This window comes from Myzus persicae, unplaced genomic scaffold, assembly GCF_001856785.1.
Source record: "Myzus persicae strain clone G006 unplaced genomic scaffold, MPER_G0061.0, whole genome shotgun sequence".
NCBI classification, from domain to species: Eukaryota; Metazoa; Arthropoda; class Insecta; order Hemiptera; family Aphididae; genus Myzus; species Myzus persicae.
In genome coordinates, this window is record NW_019104074.1 from 3563 (window position 1) to 28472 (window position 24910).

Consider the following 24910-nt stretch of genomic DNA (forward strand, 5'->3'; position numbering starts at 1 on the left):
CCTATATACGGCGGTCAGCAATAAAAATAATAGCTTCTCATTGCGTTTATTACGTATTAAATTATGAGTGCCTATATGTGTTCCTATAGATGTTCTCGCTATCTCGCATGAAGAATATCTTTGCCAACTTTTACTTGAAAACACGACCAAGACATTATGTATTATTATATACCGTCACACGTGCAGCACATACCTATACGTACCTATATAATATACATAATACATATAATATATAATATATAGGCACATATGACATTATATGTTTGTGAGTATGTATATATATATATTTATGTATAATCGCTTTATCTTACAAACTAGACTCATCGGTCGTGGCAGTGATGAGCTTTTTTTATTTTTATTTTACACACGGCGGCACCTATTATTATATATATACACGGGCATATTTCACTCGCGGAGATGACGTTATATTTTAATGCAGGCAATACAACATAAATACGTGCTTTACGGTGTTTTAAAATTCTCCAACAACGACTCATTAAAAAAATATATATATTTTATACATTTATATTAAATATTATACGACTGGAAGTAAACGAATAAGGAGTCACTTGACGAAACGACACATTTCTGACGCTTATAAAGACTTGAACGAAAGACCATAACGTCTCAAGCACATAGTTATAGCCGTTATTATATTTATAACAATATTAAATAAAGTGGTTTTTTTTCTGAACTAATTTTAACTGTAACACCACGATACATATTAAACTGACAAGCTGGCAATCTAAATAATACATGATTTATTTAAATAAATGTATAAGAGTTGACTAAATATACACATATATTACGAATTACTAATTAGATGTAGGTATCTACATAATATATAATATATAAACACACAAAACGGTTCTGCAGCCGTTACTGTGTACCTAAATAATATAAATAATATATAAGTATGACGATTTTAATTTACACAGAAAATCGTAATGCCAAATTATAAAAAAAAAATAAAAATCCTAGTCTCGTAATTATTACCAATACAGCTAATGCAGTTGGTACTTAAATACTATTAAATACTTGATATGAGCGTACTAAGTATAATATATGTATTAGTGTATTACTTATACTAACAAATTAAAGATTGATCATTATTTCTATGCTGCACTTTCGGAATGCAAATATAGAGATGAGCGTGGAGATTTTGTAATCAAAAACCTGTGCCAAAAATCTACATTTAAATTCAACGAGTTCTGTTATTCCAGACCCCGGTGACATATCATACACCGTTTGAAATTTATTTACCGGTGTTGTGTAGTAAAGTTACATTATTACAATATATAGGTACATAAATAAGATTTCTGAGTATATGATATATTACTTTAAACAAATCGTTTTGAAATCATCGTGTAGTACCTTTCACAAATGTAATACTGTTTAATATTATTCTTTACATATTTATATATTAAATACATTGTAAAACGTTGATATATTATAATTAAAGCAACATTTTATACCACGACTTAGTTGAATTGATATTATATTATACATTTGTATAATTGTGTTACGATGTAGTTACTAATTATTTTAATTTGTCGTTTCAAAACGGCTATTTTACATTTTTACGTGTATATAATGTTGATCGACATACGTTTTATTTTACACCGATAATAAGTGGTGAAATTAAAAATAATAGCTATGTATAAATATTAAATAAATAGTATTGGTAGGTAGTTCAAATCGGCAAGTGCTTACTATAAAGTATAATTTAGAAAAGTATTTCAAATCTATAGGTGAAAGATTTGCATTAATTGTATTACTGGAATATTTTATTATATTATAGTACAGGTACATATAATTATACCTAGTGTGATATCAATATATGTGCAACATGAGTATAATATGATGGAAGATTTATTAATAGACATAGTAGTATAATATACTATACTCATCTACATACATAGTATGACGCTGCTTACAACTCTGAATTAGATTGGTAATGACTAATGATATAATATAGGACATGAATAGTAAATCTAAAATATTTTTGACAATTTGTTTAAAAATGATTATAATTTAAACGAGTTCGTAAATTATTTTAATTTAATTTTACCCTGGTACTGGTAGCTGGTATATTATTAGTGTTACGACTTTGTGTATGATATGATAATTTAAAAAAAAACTCGTTAAAATATATAAATTTTACGATTTTAAAATGTAAATAATAACCATTATTTAGAATGGAATAATAGAATTCTCATTTATCATTACCTGTTACGACCTCCCAAAATAAGAATAATATGCCAAGATAAATAGATTTAAGGCTTTGGTTTAATCTTTTAATCTAGAATAATGTATAATCTCGTTGACTTGCAAACTAGATTCGTGTAGTTCCATTTTTTTTTGCAAACACGATTTTAACAACCGCAGACAGTAATAATATTTTATATTGATAATAATAATTCGTATATATACTTACTAACGGTAAACAAACTCATCAGGCAGAATCCAATTAACCGGGCTAATAACATTGTGTACGTCGATTAGGCTCTACAGGGCAAGAACAATGTAAGTCAATTATAATCTGAAATTAGAGTGGGAAAACGCAACATTATAAATCGATTTTTACTTTACGTCGTTGACTGTATATTTATGTGGTTCAAGACAAAAAAGTAATCAATGGGTTTTCATTTTAAATTACAATAATAATGTTTATATTTGTGCAGTAGATGCACATTATAAAATAAACGAAACCAATGCATACAAAATTAAGCGTAAGGCATAAAATATTTACAGCTGTACCTACAAGATACCTACCTAAACATTTTCCATAAGTCATTAGGTACATATATATACGTGCGCATATTATATACTCTTCACCAGTTTGGAGTCACCAAACGGCTGACCGTGAACAATTTTTTTACGGACCCTGATGGTAACCTCTAAATACAATTTAAACGCTGCATATGTTCGAAAACCATTCTGTCATTTTTTCGTATTTATTATAAGATAAGTAAAAAATAAAACGATTTGGTCTGCCATTTGGCGACCCACGCACCTGCTTTACACCAATATAATACACCGCATGTCTGTATAGTTTAGTTCTATATCATGACGTTCTAAATGGTAAATTTATTTTATACACCTCTATTCCATGTATATTGTATACTATATGAATATAATATAGTATAATATTATAAGCCTACCTATATAAAATAGTTATGGTTTAAAATTTTAAATATTACTTGTATACCTATATACCTATATGTATGTAGGTACTACACTCGAAGGTTAACCTTTAAACGACAATAATGCCTTTTTATTAACATGCTCGCTCTAGAAATGACGGTAGGGTAAAAGCGTCGAGAACTTCTTTCGGTTCGAGACTAATCTAGTTAATGTGGACCATAATTTATATTGTCCCACTATATAGGTATAACCCAGTATACACCTATTCAATTTATTTATAACAACATCCACATTTTATGTATAACGCACACACCATATTTTTACAGATTAAACAAGACTGTCAAGTATATGAAAATAAAAATAATAAAAAGTCTGTATATACAGGCATAATCGAATGCAAATGTATCCATTTGTACATGACAATAATTTAATCTATATTATTATGTTGTCCAATAAACATGAAAAAAAAATACACCTCTGCACAATAATCGTATTAAGAATATATTGTACATAATAATGCGTGAAATATTATAAAATAATGGTAGGTACTTACATTAGGCCATCAGGGAATCTATATATTCTTCTTTTCTTTTTTTAGTAGCTAATTCATACTTATACAAATGCAAAGAAATCGGTTTTCATAAATAAGATCCAGTACCGGAATAGTTTTAGTTTTCAGGTGTGGTTTTTTAAATTAGAACTGCGATCAAAACATAGAGGTATTGTTACATAATAATCATAATATTATTTGGGGGACATGTCATTTGTTAGTAATTTGGGACAATGCTATTAATTTTTAAACTTGCCTACAACTTTTAAGAGTGTTTACATCACTTGCTTACGAATATTGTAATAATTTCCAAGTTGAATTCGGGTACATGACTTAATTTCAAATTAACTAAATTGCCGTAACACAATTTTAGGTAGTTACGTACGTATAGACTTAATATACCTAGCTATACTCAATGATGATTAAAATAACGGTTCACGAAAAGGTTAAGTTTGGTATATACATAGGTAGGTACATATTATAGTTACATTCAACATAAACGTTTAAATCGTGTACAACGACTACAGCGTAACATATACACACGTATACAAATATATTTATAGATAAATATAAATATATATATATTATATAGCTCTATTAGAATTGCAGTCGTCGTTATTGCTAATAGTGTACATGCGCGTCTACCTACATCTCTCATTAAATTGTTTTGCTCGAAAATGTCCTCGAAAAAAACATTAAAATTAGTTCTACTTGTATTTTTATTACAAATAGCGACGTTGAGACCGAATATATGTTATTAATAAAATAATAGAAGGTACCTACCTAAATGGAATTAAAGTAAGATAATATAAATAGTTTTTATTGTGTCCACAGCGGTCAAATTGAAATACTCGTTACCGTTAAAGCTATACGTGTTCATCGAAGCATAATCCAAAAGTTTCGGTAAGTTTGAATCTTAGGTTGTGGGTAGACTGAATGACTGATATAATAAAATGCCACATTTGGTTTTACATCTGCATGGTTTAAAATGAATGAATATCAACATAATTTCGACAAGAACTAGATTGAAATATTTATAGTAACATATAATTAGGTACAAATTAATCATACTATTTTGCTGTTTTTAATAACTTTATTATGTACTTATATTTAACACAATAATGTTGATGAATAATCTAATATTACTTACACCTCCACACTGACCGCACCTACACCAGAGGAAATCTATCACTATATATTGTGTCTATATAGTATGAGATGAGATAAGTGCCAACCTGCCTACGACTTTCAAGTAATATTTTAAGACAGATATAACCATACTTAAATTATAATTATTGTTCTTTCAGTTATACTATGTGATTGAATAATTGTGTACAATATGTATTTTTAGGTACGTTTAATTTGATCTATGCAACCTTCGGGTATAATACCTATATTATATTATTATTATTCATTACATATGTATATATTATTATGTTTCAAAAATGTATATTATGCCACATGCGTTGTTAATAAAAAAAATTACTCGCAATAATAACAATTTTCCAACGGAGTTTAAGATATAATATAAATCCATATATTATCTATTATAATTTATACATAATATACCTACCTAGATATATTTTCGTACACGTTTAACTACACGCAAAAAACATTACTCGCATATACACCTATAATTATCAATCCGACTGCGCGCGCGCACACACACAACCACACACATATACATGCAACGCCTTAACGTAATAAATGTCTACATATAAACCTATATAACCGATACAAATGCAAACCGATTGGTTTTGCGTTGATTGGTTTCTTATATTATATTATATAGGTACATATATAAACATAATATGTTATATCTGTATACCGCGGTAAACACGGTAATTTGACGGCCGCGTTTGCGTTTTGGCTCGACGGATAATAATTAGTCCGGTGATAAATTCGTGGGAAAATCGTAAGCCATTAGCCGCGGGTATACCTAAATACACCTATTATACAGGTATATATTATTAGGTATATCACGGTATAGGTACCTTATTAGTATTCTTATATAATAGCAACGATAATAATATTATATCGTACTCGGACAATATTTTGGCGATTTTTAGTATTTTTTTTTTTTACAGTTTCCGGTCCAAAACCCGGCGATCGATATTATGCTTATCGAACCTAGGTATATATATTTATGATTACAATTATTTGTATTATAATTCGGGGACCACGATAACGATGACGTTTAATAATATTACACTCGAATATCATAACATAATTAAAAAACAGAGGGCGGCGGCGATTATCAAAGACGTTATAAAAAAACGAAAATTTCGGACGACGGTAAGCCACCGCAGCCGCCGCGCGCATCAGTCCGACGCGCGCGCCGTACAGCAGGTGTGAACCGTCGAGCTGATGTGTCGGCTAGACGGGCGGCGGCGGTGAAAAAAGGGGCGAGTTTCGCGCGACGGCCCGGGCGGTGGGGCCGACACGGCATTGGTGCATTTCGGGCACGCCCCGCGCTGCTCCCACCGCGGCCACGACGCCGGCCCGGTACCCCCACCGCGGAGCCGGTGCGGCCACGTCGCGGCCCCCCGGAACGAGACCACGGCCCGGGCCAGTACAAGCCGGCAGGCGATCCGGACCAGTTCGTGTTTTCCCGTCGTACCGCGAATCGCCGTGGCCCGTCGTGGTCGTCAATCGTCACTCGTCGTCGTCGTCGTCGTAGTTACTAGTTATTGCGCCGCTGCGACAGCGTCGTCATCGCCGCGAAACGATATTGTCATATCATTTACACGTAAATAATCGCATCACGCCGCCAACGATATTACTTTTGCTATTTTGTATTTTATTTCGCGTTCGCCAATCGTATGTTTTGATTTTTTTTTCCGAGTTTTTGGTGATTTTTCGTCGAATAGTTAAGACCGTTTTTTTATCTTTAAACTCTTTCCTGTGCGCCATGAAAACCAGACGGTGACACTGAAAAAAGCCGAGAGCGACCGAAAAGTATATTTCGGCAGATTTCCATTGGATATGCTGCTCGCCTACTCGTCGATTTAAAATTATAAACGTAAGTAAATCAACATTTGTATTAATGTTATTATCATTTACGATTTACGATGAACAATATTTCTCAGTAATAGCTTTTTTCCCCATTTAATAATTATTAAGGTTAAAATAAACTCATACAATCCACATATATATCATAGCCATTTATAATAATTGCATATAGGTATCTATACGTTTTCCAATCGTAATAAAATGATTTATCTTTGCAATTATTATTATAATATTATTTATGGTAATTGAAAAACTATAGGAGACTTCAACGCCTGAACAGGTATGTTAATCCGAGATTTGTAGGTTTTGCCGTTTTCGATATAAAACTAATTACTTTATACATACATTTTACCATACAAAATAACATACTTATGTAGCATATAATATTATCTATGCATGGTTTATAATACGATAAATTGATAAATATTCATCATCTCAAAAAAACATTTTTTTATCTAATAAGTTATTATATTTTTTTTCAATTTTTAAATTACGAAATAGGTATTTATAGATTATAAATGAGATTTTTATTATGTATTGACGTTAAGGTTACCTATACATATATATAGGTACATATACTTACAGCTGAAATCATGCGTATAGTTAAAAATCTCTTCCATATTGAAAAAAAAAATAATAATAGACATAATTATCGACGTACATTTTGTTGTTATTGTAACTGGCTTATTTTGCAACGATTGGAACGGACTCATCGGAAATGTACGTGAATAATCGCCGGGTGATCTGGTGTGGGCGAATGGGTCACGAAAAGTCCGTGCGAACACGGAATGGGCGTAAAGTGTTTTTTTTCTATGAACGGAAAGTAATAGACTAATAACAATATATCGATTCATAGGCTCGATAGCGGCAATAATAACGATTATATATTAATATCGGTTTTTTTTTTAATTAATTTAGTTATAAACCCGCGTTGCGTTTGTACCGAGCACGACCCAAGAGACGGACGAGACGGGTATATAGAATATACCTATATATTCGTACACGCCCACGCTCGATCATCGATTAATCGGTTTAAAATGAAAACACAAATCCTATATACATATAATGTATACATACATAGGTAGTATAATATTTATATATATTATACACATATGTTTACGTATTACCTGTACATAACGAACACATCGATTATTAATTAATTATTTATTAAATTATAGAGTATTATATGCCCCGTCCCCTAAATTCCAAAATCGGTGTCCGACGCATCGTGTGAGGTTTCTCATGAACTTTCTCCGGTATGTCTCGCAGATATTAATTAATCTAATTGTAACAAGCAATATTATAATTATTGTCCACAATTTAGTCGAAAAAAAAAATGAATATACGTACAAAAAAATGTGTTTATTAATAGTCAACCACACTTCCTTACCTACCACCATTACAACTATATATGTAGCCATTACATAATTTAAACGTTCAATTTTTGAAAAAAAATCTATAAGCTAAAAGATTTATAAAATACAAATGTTTTATTGGGTATACCTCTATATATACCCACCTATTTACACAGTGTATAATGTTTAATTTTAAGGTAATTTGAACATAAATTTACTATATAGTAAACAAAAATAAAGGCATATGAACATCATGATATTACGTATAATATGTTAAATAATAATTAATAACTACGAACACACGCGGTATTCTTACTTGCCTTTTTTATAATATATTGTAGTCTAAATTAAAACCTTGTCAGTTGTGTATATTATGTTTATGTTGATGTGTACATAACATTCAACTTGGTATATTTCCCATGGTTCAATGTAGATATATAATGCTAATTTGTCGACTGAGTACAAAATCACTACTAATTATTTAATACACGTTGTTACAAGAAACCAAACCGCCTTTATTATAATTTAATTTACAACTTTTAAATTTATAATTGCTATTAGTATTATTCGCTATTATATTAGAGATTTATTTTTAATCTCAAAAGAATGAAATGATCATGTGTGAGAGCTACGAGCGATTATAAATAAACTCATTCATTAGAATAATTATTATCTGCGAATTGTTGTTCTAGGTTGCGATACTCTAATCAAATGAGTCGAGAAAAATAATGATCGAAATCTTTTTTTTTGCTTTGCAATTTTCATTTCGCAGGAGTTGCACGACGTGTTCGTTAAAATTCTAGTTAAAATCATGTTTTTTAAACATGTTATACAGTTGCAGTCGAGATTCCTATGCATATATGCCTTAATATCGTCTTCCAGTGATGACTATTATTATTTATAGACATGCGTAATATATAATTCACACGATAGTAGTCCTGTATTAATACAATTTACGTTTGGGAATCTAGTTGTTTGTATTTAACATTAATTCCTTCTTTAATCTTCGGCCGGAGCGGTCCATTTGATGACACATGAAGACGCGGAAGAGAGATCTCGTACTGCCACCGAAAGAGGAGCAGCTGACTACAAAAAATATACTAGTAGAAAAAAAATTATGTGTAGCGTATACACACTCTAATAATAATAGTCAAGTCTAATGAATACCGGATATTTCACAATTACTCGCTAATGGACATCACGATATCCGACCATTAGACCCCGACACTATCACACCCACTTTTGCTGTGCCGTCAGTGCACATATATATATATAGCAGCAGTGGTGGTAGTGGTACTATATAGTAGCAGTTGTAGCAGTGTGTTTCAAGGTGACCCACATTGATGATGATCCGCGATGAGCGAATACCTAATGTGTGTGAAAAAAATGATAAAATCACGAAAGAAACAAAAAAAATTGCATAACTTTATTCATATAATATACAACGATCGCAATAATATTCGGTTTTCCCGGACATCAGCTGAGCAAAATAACCAGTTTTACCAAGTACATCATCGTATAGGTGCATGCATATGTAGATTTTTTTTATAATTTCCCAATATAATAATGAACGAAAATTACATAGTCACGGACTCGCGGACAAGGAAAAAAACAAATCAATGAGAGTATATAATAAGATAATATATAATATGCATAATATTCCTTCTCAGCGCACAAAATGCTTGTATAATATAGGTAATACAATATATGAGTGTGTGTGTGTGTGTGCATTACTTATACTTATCTGACAAACAAGCTGTATTTTGTTATTTTAGAGCCGTTTAGAAAAAATAAACCACTGATTTGCATAAACGGCACGGTCCGTATACGATCAGTTTAACGTCACAATGCTCCATTGATATGGCTGTTGGCACAATAGGCAAGTTTCATTAACAGGCTTGTTTTATGTAGACCATCAGAACGGCATTGTTTCCCGTGAACGTCCTCTAGTTTGCTTTCGGTACATATTGTGTCATTTATATTTTATGTGTAAATATATGGTATATAATACACATGGATTATATATACATGTGTTTATACTATACAATGAAGCTTTTACATAAAAAAAATGAAACACAGGCTCGTTATGACCGGAGCGCCGTGAGCCGTAAACCGACGCCCATCATACATATAGACATATTAAAGTACATCCATATCATATATTGCCGTGTAAATGTGGATTCTGAAGCGAGCCAAGTATAAAAAGACAAAAAAAAAAAATGTCGGAAATTTGTTTGTTAAATTTTTTTTGTTTTGTGATTTGTAGTCGCTGCAAAAACAAGAGACGAGAATTAGCGACAACGTTGTTAGCACGTGTATATACGCGCGGGCTATTAATTTAATTATATCTATCTAATCTAAAACATGCAACAATTTTAGCCAGTATTACGTATCCGCGAGTATATACCTATATATTGCAGTATATAATATGTATTATATATGTTTTTATTTTAATCTTAAAATTTATTTTCATTTTTTTTCCTTATTCATATTTTATCTAACGTCAACAACGACTATATATGATTTTTTTGTTGGGATGGTTAGAAAAAAACACGATCCTTTCGTCGTGTTAAATACATAATGTGCGCGTTCCGATGTTTATCTGTTTCTGTCGACGGTCGTCGTCGTCGTTGGCAGCAGCATTTTCTACACGCATATAGTTACTTATGTGATATATATAATAAAAAGTGCTTGGGAGTTGCGGTGGTTCCCGATGCACTTATATACATATATATTTGCGCATATTATGTATACGTTTATAGGTATAGGTATATAATATTATCTATCTGTATAATATGTAGGTACTTATATATGCTTACAGCATTATTGTATATAATATGAATAATAATATTAAATAATATATTGTATTATAAGCGTATACATCCTGCGCGCACTTACCCTAAATATGTTTTGAAACGTTATATCCATTTATATCTCGAGGTGTCTAATTTAAATGCGACACGGTAGACGGTCCCGGAGCGACCCCCAAAAAGGAGAACAAAATACATCAAATCATTAATCACCGAGCGGCATTTCACGGTATATTGGTAGGTACGATAGATATATTTTTTTATACGTCCTTATTCTTATAATATAAATGCGTGTACCGGAGCTACCGCCGTTTTGACGGAAATCTAAATGCTCCGCGTGGCTATTGTGCTCTCCGCGCAGCGCCTAATGATGCAAAAGAATAATACACTTCTGAATATAATCGGCCTCGTTATATATATTATGTGTATATATCCTTTTCATGATTTTAAAACCGTTTATCGCGAGTATACACGCGACGTATAATGCGTATGATAGGTATAGGTAGGTATAATCCGAAAAGGGATTTTTTTTTCCCAAAACGTTTAAATGATCTACACCGTCGTCGTGCATTCACCATCGATCATCGTCATACACAGAATCGATTTTGACGATCGTCGACTGCAGTGACAGAACCCATGTGCACAGACGACGCTGTCACAATACGACTTTACTGCATATAATATTATACTACACACGCGTACACCGTTATTTTTTTACTAGGAAACTTAAAAACGCACAATATAATCGATTCAGTCGCTAAACGCTTAGTCATCTCGGATTTCGTTTGTTTATATAAAATATCAAATCGCATGATTGATCCATCACGTCTGCTGCAGTGTATGCACATAATATGTTTCCTTATATCTACTATTCGACTGTCGCATGCACTACAGATAGAATCACACTAACATAACTCACGCGAGTACGTGACAAATTATATTAACGGATATTCAGCTACGACGACTGCTGACTTTCGTGTATATACGTATTATTATATTTAATGACCGATATAAAATATAATGAGTAATAGCCAATTCAAGCATAATTTGATTTTAAAGAGCGTGCGAGGTTCCCGGTATACTGCATAATAGTGCGAGTTTAGATGTATGAAATAAAAAACACACAGGTTGACAAAATTGATAAAAAAATAAATAAATGTACTAAAAAATTCTCAAATTACTTTTTTACTTTGCAAAAAAAACGAACAATCATCAATTTGTTCAATTTGTTCGTGGTACGTACTAGTTTTATTTTCTCTGGGAAATATAATTTACAACACGATGACGAAGAGTAATGGATAATATATTACTTATATATATATATATATATTATGCGTGATCGCCTCTTGACGGCCTTCGGTTGATATTTTTCACCGACCATCATCGTCAAAAGCTGTATAGAACAACGATGGCGGTCTTTTTTTCTATGTGAGCAGTTCTCTCGGTATAGAACTCTATGCCACTATAATAGTATATACATAAGTATGGAGGTGCATATTATGTGGACAACGCTTGAGTGTTTAATGGACGAACAAAAATAGAAAAAAACAAACACGTAGATCCTATGTGTACGCACATAACGGTTTTGTCGAGGCGATAACAACGACACTGCAGAATAGCATAGTATTATATTATTATGTACCGTTCACAAGGATAATATTATAACGTTCTCACCGGTCACGGGCGCTTAGGATAATAATATTATTAATAACAATAATAATCATAAAAGCCGAGACTGGCCGACGACGACACTTTATATCCCTTCGTATTTTCTTCTCGCCGCTAGTGACAGATTGTTTATGTACACGCACTGCAATATAGGTACCTATACCGTAGCTCTTTCGCACATTCGAGTACCGTAATTTTTTTTTGTATACACATAACAATAATAATAATATGGTCCGTGTTACCTTATATATACGCGTCGGAGAACAATAGACGGGCGACACGCATCCCTTTCACACTCGAAAAAAATAATAATAATAAAGAAGAAGAAGAATGAAGAATATAAACGACGACGATGACGACTGAAGTGGTTTTGCAAAACACGTCTACAATATTAATGATGATCGGGTGCTCATAATAATATGTATATAGGGGACGGCGGTGGCAAAGGAGTTTCGAGGATCTCGCGGTATAGGGTCAACTCGCGTATATATTTACGGTTAATTTGTCAATGACAAAAAGACGCGATGCATCGAAAAAAAAACAGAAGACCGAGAGAGAAAGAGCGAGTTAATATTGTTCCGGGGGATTAGGCGGATGACTTTGATTAAGTTTCGGCAGCTGCCGTTCGAGAAAACCGTTTGGTATGTTGCCAAATCACGCGCTCGTGTGTTTTGATAATGCCAAAAACCACTGTTTGCAGCAAGGAAGAGCCTCCGTCTGCGCTGGCTTGCTCTCATTTTTATCGCGTTGTGCAATAGTCGGAATCTGATCGTTGGCCAAAACTCATAATATACCGTGGTCATCATCAATGTATGCTGCAGAATGGGTACCCGTGTATTATATTTTATTTTATTACAACTGCAGCGTGGAATATAGGTTAAAATAATAATAATATGTGAAAATCGCTTTCACAGAAAAAAAATAATCAATAATCGTCGTCGTCGTCGTTGAATAATATTCAAGAGGGATGTACATACTGCAGTTTCATTTGACATTGTCCATTATAATGTTTGGTTCTATATAAATGGGGAGAAACGATTTCCCCCAAACCGACTGCAATAGTGGTTTTACAGAGAAAAACTACACAAGATTTTGGAGTTGGATAATATTTAAATAACTATTTGGGTGTGTGTATCTAATATATTATACTTATGAGAAATATTCTTAAACGATTGAAGATGAGTCTCCGTCCCCTAGGAATAATAGAAGTAGATATACACTTATTAGATTTGCCATATTATATATTATATATAAAAAAATAAAAAATAGAACACGTTATATTAATATTGTGTTGGTCGAACGATAGTTTTTATCTCAGATCCGATCTGCCAGTGACTGCATACATATGAGTATTATATCATTTAATATTATATGTGTATTGAATAGGTAGGTACCTTGCGTGTGGCCCGACTATGCGTTAAGTAAAAATAGCGTAGTTCGTTGTTCCGAAAGAAAAACGCACACGCGGCAAATAAATAATTAATTGATCTACTATTTGAATAATAATAATATGAACGTTGGACAACGATATAATAATATTATGTGCGCAGGCGATTAATAATAAAAAAAATAAGTATAAATAAGCGTCTCCGAGACCACCGCTGCCGTTGACGTTGTCGTCGTTGTGCGAGCTGTAGAGACGCGCAAGAGATTGTCGTGTCGAAGACGGCATTCGGGCGAGGGTGTGTGTGTGTGTGTGTGTGTGTGTGTGGAGTATTATATACGCATATATACTTATATATATTATATATATATATGTTATATGTATATAATATCGTAAGCCCGCTTCTGAATTAGGAAGCCGGCCAATTCGTGCGACGAACGAAACCGGTCGCGGCCGGTGTCATCTTTTTAAACGTGTGTAATATATAATAATATAATATACATAAAAATTCACTGTCCGCGCGGTAAATGATCTTATACGCGTGTATATTATACAATAGAACCTGAGAGCAACCGAATTAATATCACAACGATAATAATATTGTATTATGTAGGACCTAATATATATACAATATACATTATATATACTCTGTTATATAGCTACAAATATATATATATATATATAGGGGAAGGGGAGCCGGATAACTGGCTTGATATTTTTATAATATATTATTATTGTCCTCTGCACCCGCTCCGATTTCTTTTCCATGTTATGAACGCATTGGATAGCGATCGATGATGACGACCGTTAATTTAACACAATTTATATATCTGTCCGGAGCAAGTCTTCCGTTCCAGTAGCGTCTCGAGAACACTGTCTTGGGTGGGCTGGTGTGTCTTTCGAGAAAAATAATCTCAGGAGAATACGACGACCCACGATATCGCCTACGCCCACTAGATGCCGCCGTTGAGATATTTCACCGTCGCTTATTCGCGCAGCCATATAAAATTTAATTAACCGCCGTCCCCGGCCGACGACACTGCTTCTGCAGCTCGCATGCATAAACAGTATAAACTTCGTTATTCGTTAAAGACCGCATAGACGGATTACCTCATTTTCCGACCAAACCCTCGCAAAATCATATCGATATTTATAGATCATAGTATAGAGAATATATAGAGATGTATAGGTATACTGTATATGAATGATGCGACTATTAAACCTACCTAAAAATCATCAAATAAATCTTAATAACTGCTCACAGCTCTTGTCGTCATGAGCGAAAGTCATCTGATTATGGCTCTACCAATATCGTGGCAGCTAGTAGATCAGTTGCTGATAATAAGACACACGTATACAGTCAATTCCGTCAACGATGACTATACGGATTTTACAAGAACAACGGGTATCTATATAATATACAATTGGTGTTTAAGCCGAAGGTTAGGTTATGGGAGCTCCAGTAGCAGTTCTAAAATAATAATACCTAATTATTTCGTGACTCGGAGCAATTGCACACGTATTATAATAATTAATAACGCTATTAATTATTACTCGCCTCCTTAACACGCACATGAACACAAACGCATGCGTGTATGCATAATACTCGTGTATGAAACGGCGAAAATCGATTTGGTATAAAGTGCTTACGCGGAAGAAACACTCGACCGATATACTGCGTGTCTGCGTGTACCCTACACTGCGACGTGTATATTAATCTCAATTAGTTAGCGTGACAAAAAAGTATTGACTGTTGCTAGACGTACTGTACGTACTGTGTGCCTCTATCTTGTACCGGAGATAATATATATGAAATATCGAAAACCATTTGTTCTCTATAATGACGCGTCCGTGTGTAAAATAATATTCATTGAGACAGAAAAGACAGTATATAGTAATAAGAGTAATAGTTTGTGATTCGAGCAAAACGCTCGTGTAACCATCATGTTGAATATGGAAGGTATATTATACGAGTACATGCAGTAGTATTAATAACAATAATATGTTAATGCCAACCCAATATTTTTAGTAGGTTTCCTTGACCAGATCTATTTAGCATATATAATATATATTGTTCAGCGATATAATACGAAATGTACGCATCATTCGAGGATAAGCCAACTGCACCACCTCCTTGTTTGGAGATGATTTATCTACCGTTTAAAAAAAAAAATTGTTTTTTTTTTTTTACAGATGAACCAACAGTGCAAAGTTTGCGGGGAACCAGCCGCCGGTTTCCACTTCGGAGCTTTTACTTGCGAAGGCTGCAAAGTGAGTATCACAAGCGTAATGCTCGCATCAGAAATATAATATATTATAATACCTACATTAATATGATAGCATTGAAAATAATAAATGAGACGCCAATATAGTATTTATGAAAATCGTATACAATATTATTATTTTGAACTATACAATAATATTATAGTAATATACGCTCTACGCGGGTAGTAAATCGTTTAACAATGTCGAACGTGCGGAGTACCGATATACAAATGCGAACAAGTTTTATTGTCGTGACGACGAACTTAATCTTTTTTCCCGCTGTCACGACGGCTGGTATTGGCTTTCAAAAATAAAATAATTAATACTTCTCCGTCGATCGCACTTCTTCGAACCGATATAATAATATGAGGATAATACATAAAAAGAAGAAAGTGTAATCTCCATTGTCGCTCCATCCCACCTTTTTGTTGACTTATAATAATAAAAATTATTATTATTACTAATGGTAAATATAGGACGAAAAGTATAGAAGTACCCAGCTATGTAAGTAAATAATGATGAATTAAAAAAAACTTTATTTTCTTAACTCGGAATATAATTATTGTTTATCGTCAAACGCGCCGTCCGTGATGTCCTTAATTATATTACGTCGAGACATAAACCGACCGCGTGCTTAGTGTTAATAAATTATTTCGACGTGCTAAAAACAATCGCCGTCCATTATTGTGATCTAAAATCGTTATCAACGTGCCAACACGTATATTATTGTTAGAGGAGTATGCGTTACAGTGGAATGTTGTGTGCGCGAGTTGTCAACCGACATTCACGACATCAAAGGGGAAAATGTATGTAATATACTGTTTTGTGGACACGGATTCAATCGACCAAAAAAAAAAAACCGCGTGCCGAATACCGATCACTGGCACGAATCACAAACATGTATACATATATTATTCTAATAAAATTGCGCAATAATATACAAAGATTATTATTATTACTATTTCGGATAAAATAACGTTTGTTACGCAATACCCGCCGGATAAAAGTCTCTCTCCCTCCCACATTGGTAGCTCTTCGTCCCGATATATTATAGAAGATGCAGTGGCCGATCGTTAGATAACGCATTCACTTGCTCACGTGGATGAACATGTATTATACGTATCTATGTACGTTTTATAAGATCGAGTTAATTTCGTGACACGATTTATTTGACCAATGTAATATTATTATCACCATATCATGAGCCGGGCCATGTGACTTTCTATTTTTTTTTTTCATTATTATCACCATTGAGATGATATGTATTATAAGGGGGACCGAAAAGAAGAGTAGGGAAAGAGTTATAAAAAAAACAACAATTTAATAATAATAAAATGTCAACTGCGAGCGTCTTTATATGCGTATATGTATACGTATGTCGTATATATACCGGTTGGTTTTCATCGGCGATGGTCCAGTTGTGGTGCGGTCAGGCCGACGCGGAATGCGGCATCTTCGCCTACATCTAGTCTATGGTATATACGTATTATATATTATACACACACGTGAGACAAATGTCAAACCGATTGAAAATAATAATAATGCGGATGAAAAAAAAATATAAATAAAATGAAACCTCTCGCGCATTTTATAACCTACCTATATAGTAGCAGGATATAATAATAATATTATGGTATATTATTGTATTTCTCTTGTCTCTCTTTCTCTCTGCAGCCATCCCAGCAACCTAACTAATTCACCATTATTTACAAATTGCTTTTATGTGCAAATGGAGTTGTAAGGACTGAGTTGACTCTCATCTTGCTCTCTATCTCTGTCTTCGAGATATTCCCGGAACCAACTGCAGCATCCACACTCCATGGCAGTATAATAATATAATCTAATGCCAGTGTTTCCCGTCGGATCGGCCTCTGGCGAGCGCGAATAACGTTTATTTTTTTTTTTCATATTCCTATACAACTGTAGCCGCCCGTGTGATTTAATATAACCTATGCTGAATAAATAAAACGCTAGAACTATTATGGTCAAAAGAGTAATATAATTACGCACCGATCGGAAATATTTAAAATTGTTCAAACACAATGAACATATTTAATTCTATTTTGTACCGTTGCGCCAGCTCCATATGCTATGTGTGGACCCACAAGAATTTTATAGTCTTCGTTCACTCTCGTTTTTCTCCGTCGTTTCTACCATACGCTCACTATTCTCGTCGACCGCACAGACACGAAATAAAAGTGATATTTATTTTCAAAACCATTATAATATACGTGTATACGTCGTATTATATGGACAAACCACATACGCGCGCGTCTCACCCGAGATAATAAAAATATTTATTACATAAATATCGATTTCACAACAAATACCTCTTGCTCTTCATATTTATATAAATATGGTGACACAAATTTACTTCCCGGAACGTGTTTGATGACTTCCAATAGAACATATAGTTATTTAACGACTGTAGTCACAACCATCGTTCTCCTAGAATTATTTGAAGGTACCTAACCCTAATAATAAAATAATAACTCTAAACCCTGTAATTTTCGTATATATAAAATGTGCACAGAAGCTTTCGATTGCAATACAATATTTACTAGTGTCACACCTGGGAACATTGTCAGGGGGGGGGGATAGCGAATACATTATTAAGAAATTATAAGATAAAATCCAATAGCAAGCCTAGCAACACAATATTTCTTGAGGAAAAAGCTTAAAGCACTAAACAAATACAATAGATAGAAACTTGGTCGTATCACAAATATAGATATTTCAACTGAGATTATTAGATTACTGGCACGATGTAGGGAAGTCAGACTCAAGACTACATCGCGTCATTCGCTGTAATTTTAAATACACCTTGACTACGTCGTGATTACGGATTGCAATGATTCACTTATCGAAGTTGATAAGTAATATAAAATTTTTTAAAAATGTGTAGCTGATGTAACGTCGAAGAATGAAAACGAACAGTTTTACATTGAACATTAATTAATCATTATACTATAAATAAAGTTATAGGGGGGGGGGGATGCAGTTTACCCTCTCAGTTGTACGCATTATGTTTTCCCAACACGTCATGCCTACCGTAACAAAACGAAAGAACCATTCCCAAAGTGGCGGTGGTGGCGGCCACTGATATTTTACAAATTACAAATTGTTTTTCGTTAGTATATACATATAATAAGTAATAACTAATATACGTTTTAGCCGTACAACGGTATTTCACGTACGGAACAAACCCTCGAGGTACATTTAATATGAGTGTGTATAATATGTATATTACTTATATTAAGTGTGTATAAAGTTATAATTGCGCAGTTTTCATCAGCCATTCAGTATAAAATGTGAGCACGTAAACCATAAGCGCATTTCGATCCAAACACACACACGTTATATTAAAGTTGTATGGGCTGTAATGCCTGTAATAACATTCATTCATTCATTCATTCGATCGCGATACGAAGATTTATGATTAATACCGATTCGTATTTAGTACGAGCGCACACTCACACATTTATAAATATATATTATAAACGTATATAGATGTGACTCATTAGTCTTTAGATGCCTATCGCGGTCGGGTTAAGTCTCCGTGCCTATATCGTTTTGGCGCACGAAGACACACGCACACACACACACACACAGACAATATTATATTATATCGACCGTGTGATCTATCGTTTTTAATAACGTTCGACACACACACACACACACAGACAATATTATATTATATCGACCGTGTGATCTATCGTTTTTAATAACGTTCGCCGCCGTCGGTCGAAATAATATTATAATATTATATACATACATATAGGTCTACATGTATTCGTGGGAATAATGTCAGCAAAGTATCTGCTGTGTGGAACGGACTCATATAGCTCGGAGCCACAGCGGACACGCCCTCTCCGCGTTTATTACATATATTATTATTTTCCGGTCAAAACGCTTTAAACACATAGCTGGTACCCATTCATATAACAATATATCGCGCGCTCACTTTTTATTTGGTAATATAATATCTTTACTAACGAAATCACAAAAAGATCATCCCAATACGAAAATACGACTTGTTATCTTAATAACCCCGTGTATTTAGGTACACGCCTAATCATTTGATGTTTTCACTAAATTGCTTTTCGATACTCGCTATTATATAGCCTCTAGACAAAATAATAGTACAGGCGTGGATCGAAACGCACTAAAAAGTACGAAAGACGGCTGACAAGTTTCGAATAAATTGTTTTAATTTATCAAACATATGTCTTTTCTTAAATTATATGGAATCAATCAAAAATTAAAAACTTCTGTACACTGATATTAAGATTGTTAAGTGTTAAAATGTATTATTTAAATATTGAATACACAGCTTCACAACTTGTGGAGGGTCCATCACATATATTTTAAACGCTATAAAAGTGCATTACAGGAATTTAAAAAAGCTAAACAAATGTAAAAATAAAATCACAAACAAATTATGCCCTATTGATTTTAAATAATAATGGTTAATGACATAATATTATATTAATTCTATACCTCTGCTAATTGTATTGTCTATAATTATCTAAACGGAAAATTCTTTTTTTATTCACAGTCGTTTTTCGGACGGACCTACAACAACCTGAGTTCGATATCGGAATGCAAGAACAACGGCGAGTGCGTGATCAACAAGAAGAACAGGACGTCATGCAAGGCGTGCAGGCTGCGCAAATGTCTGTTGGTGGGCATGTCTAAGAGCGGATCGCGGTACGGCCGCCGGTCCAACTGGTTCAAGATACACTGTCTGTTACAAGACCAAAACGCGGCTGCTGCAGCTGCGGCCGTCGGCCACCATCCACCACACCATCACCACCAGCACCACAACGGCAGCAGTCGGTCGTCACCGCACCACCAACAGCAGCAGCCGCCTCACCACCAGTCGCAACCGTCGCCGTTCGGTTCGCCTCTGTATCCAGCCGGTCTGGTGCACCCCGGCCACCATTTCCTGGCCACCGACAAGTTCCTGCAAGCCCGACTCAACGGTTACGGGGCCGCCGCTGCTCTGATGACCGCTGCCGTCCAGGACGACGCGTCCTGCCGGCGCCAGGCAGCCGCCGATGCGATCATCAGTGGGCATCACCAACACCATCACCGTAACCGCCATCATCACAACAACAACAACAACAACAACAGCATTGACCGACGGCATCGTCATCGTTACGACGACGAAGACGATGACGACGACGATTGCGGTGGCCGCCGTCGCCGTGACGGTGATGATGATGACGATGATGACGACAACGGCGAGCGTAACGACAACAACAACGGCGGTGACGACCATTCGCCAAAGGGTGGACACCGTCGCCGGCGCCGGCCGTCTGCCTCCGACGATTCGGGCGGCTCGTCTATGCCCGACGACGAGGACAACCGCGGCAATAGTCGCCGCAAGACCGCCAGTCCTGTGCTCCGGCACCACCACCGCAGCCCGTCCTGCACCACCGGTGGTACACCGCCCGCGTTCCGTCAGCTGTCATCGTCGCCTTCCGCGTCGTCCACCGGTTCAGGGGACGTCAAACGCATCCGGCTGTCCGTCAGTCCGTCGTCGGCCACCGTCGGCTTGTCGCCCATCTCCGGTTTCCACTCGCCTTACTACCCGCTGTCCGTCACCCGACCCGGACTGACGCCGTTTGTGGGCGGCGGCCTCACGCTGTCCATGGCGGCGGCCGGCTGGCACGCGGCCGTGGCCGCTGGGCGCACGGCCGCCGGTGGCGATCTGTTACTATCCAGCCCGGCTCCGGGCGGCGTGGCCGTCGAACAGGAATACCCCATCGACCTGTCACTGAAGACTACGGCCGCCAAGTACAACAGGTCGCCGCTGCCGCACGCGCCCCAATCTGCCGGCGGCCGGCACTCGGCCACCGACGACCCGGAGACCGCTATCACGGCCACCGCGCTGCCGCCTTCGCCGTTGGACCTCACCAAACGGACGGCTGAAGTTTAGTTCGACTGACCACCCCACCTGCAGCAGACGACAGCCCGCGGTATCGCTCCGGAGAGGAGAAACCTTGCTACTACTACCTATTCCACTACTACTACTACTACTACTACTACTACTACTACTACTATTACTACCACCTATACCACTACCACGTTGTACCGTACGAGTTGTGTACACTCACGTATTCGTCGTCGTGTCAAAAAGTCGGAAGAAATTTTTTTTGCTGAATTTTTTATCTTTTTTTCGGCATCGTCCTAGTCATTGTATACAGAAAAAAAAACGATCGTTCTCAATTTCGTACACAGAGGTGTACCTATATTAATTGAACAACGCGACCCGAATGATGCGGTGTGTCATGTGCGCACGCGCACTTAGGCGCGCATTAATATCTCCCGGTGAAGGGTTGGGAGGGGACTGGGGGGTAGAAGAGCACGCGTACCTCGGTCGTCGTAGGTATAATACATATTATTATTATACCGGTTATACGGTTACTATATAATATGACGTGGTGCGGTGTGCGTGTTTACATTGCGGTAACCCCGTTGTCCATTTCGGGCTTAGAAGACGAAAACAAAACGGAAAAAAAATAGGTACTGCAGTGGGCACATCACAGTGTCAAAGACAATAGGAGTTTGTCACACTCAGTAACAATGCCGGTGGGCGGCTGTCTTCGCGACAGCGCATATTGTGCATATTATAATACACATATAATACACGTGTGTACACCCTAGGCCCACACCCGTAATTTATTACCCGTATTTTCATGTTACATATTATAATACACGTGTGGTCAACAAAGCAGTAATTTATTTTTTTAAGACGGAATAAGACAAACTGCATACATTATTTTATTATTATTATCATCATTATTATTATTTTTTTTTTTATTATTATTATTAATATTATTATCATTATTATTATTATTAGATACGTCATGTTGTACATACATACGTTAGATAAAGCCGATTTTAAAGTTATTTTACTATTTCGATTATAATTTAAAAACTGAATAATAAACGAACGGGTCTCGTGTATTATTGTAGTTAGTTCATTGTCCATTAACAAAATATTTGATATGGATATTATATTTTATGTAGCTACATAATATTTTGTAAGATTTAATATTATTACATTTTTAATTAATAAATTGTTATTATTTTTATTTTCATTCTTTAAGTTATAGGGATTCGGCCAGTAATAGCATTGTACATACTGTATTTAATTTAATATTATAATATAACTTTATTTATAGTAAGACGTAATTGTAATTTTATTTTATTTTTCGTTATCTATGTATATGTAAAAATAAATTGTATAAATTATTAAAATTAAGAACTAGTTAAAAATGAAGAAAAGTAGAAATAAAAAAAATTTAGATTTTAAATACATTATTATGTTTTAGTTATTCTTTTTTACACATTATACTCTAATATAAATACTATGTTTTTTTTCAACAGTCTAGGTATAAATGGTATAATAATAAAATTATATCGCCTTAGCCTCGTTCCAATTCGGTCGAGCGCATACCGTACTTGAGCAATAAATAGCTCTTATATTATACTGCGCATACAATACTGCAGTGGACTCTATAGGCGTACTGTTGAAGAAAATAAAAAATGTTGGAATTATTGAAAAATTAAAAACTAGGAGGCAAAAGTTGCATAATAATACACATATTGGTACAATGGTACGCGCGGTGATACAATAATAATTAGTAATTATTATCAACTGTAAGATAACGACGTACAACAACAACACTCAGTCAGTACTCAGTTGCCGCTCGATTAAAAATGCCGCAACGAAAACGCATATAATATATATAGGTAAACTGGCATAAGTACTACTGCGTAAGTTGCACGGACGACTGTCGAGGAAGTCACGACTTTTACGTTGTTCGTGTACAAAATAAAATAATAATATACATGGTTTATTATTGTAATTTTTTTTTTCAAAGGTCAGTATATGGTTTTCTTGTCAAAAATAAAATCGCGATCGGTCGGGAGGACTGATCCGATGAGAGACATCGGAAAAAAAATGAAAAATTGTGCCTAGAACGTTTAATGCCACCGTCGTGCCCATTATATTGCACACACACATACACACTGCAAATGCAACTAAAGCACCGTAGCCGTGTAATTATTATTATTACCACCGCCGACCTTGATAAATAGTGCACGACGACCGGCAGAGGCTGTCCAAGACAGACCGCGTCATCGTCTCCGTCTTAATAGTATGCGATTAGTAAACTAGGAGGAAAAAATTACACCGACTAAATCTATAGTTACTTTAACAATCCTGTACAAATAATATGAATTCGTCCACGTGCGATATGCGTAGGTACATCGGTCAACGTACAATACGCATATCCGTATAGCGTAATGATATAATTATGATACCTAATGCCAATCACCTTTATAATATAATAATTTAATACTATAAATAATCGTCAAGTGGGGTTTTAGATTTAGACGATTGACGAAACGCGCTTATATAGTAGGTATATAAAATCTAAACAACAATCTATTTCCGAGTTAATTTTTCCGTTTCGATAATATCAAATCCTGAAAGTCGATCGGTTCATTTTTGACCAGCAAGAAAATAAGGTATCCGTAAATACTATTCCGTCCACTAACCTAATATAGTTACTTGCGTTCTATAATGTAACACCAGTACACCACTATTAATAACCACATAATAATATTATAGTCAATACCACTAACTTTTCCGTTAAATGTCGATCTACTTTTGCCGTTTATGTAAAACTGTAGTTATTACTTA

The 24910-nt window shown here is 35.0% G+C and overlaps 1 protein-coding gene across 1 annotated transcript; it reads left to right on the forward strand.

The window, feature by feature from the left end:
• The first annotated feature begins 6255 nt into the window (after positions 1-6255).
• On the forward strand, positions 6256-23103 carry LOC111038365 (protein doublesex-like). The gene is made up of 3 exons (XM_022321431.1): positions 6256-6719; positions 16120-16197; positions 20750-23103. The coding sequence occupies exons 2-3, from the start codon at positions 16120-16122 to the stop codon at positions 22133-22135; spliced, it is 1464 nt and encodes a 487-aa protein (XP_022177123.1). The 5' UTR covers positions 6256-6719; the 3' UTR covers positions 22136-23103.
• The last annotated feature ends 1807 nt before the right edge of the window (positions 23104-24910 follow it).

Bases quoted from the DNA above. Each gene is read 5' to 3' on its own strand.
- LOC111038365 (XM_022321431.1), top strand. From the start codon at position 16,120: ATGAACCAACAGTGCAAAGTTTGCGGGGAACCAGCCGCCGGTTTCCAC. The intron at 16,198-20,749 runs GTGAGTATCACA...TTTTATTCACAG, and splicing joins TTACTTGCGAAGGCTGCAAA to TCGTTTTTCGGACGGACCTA.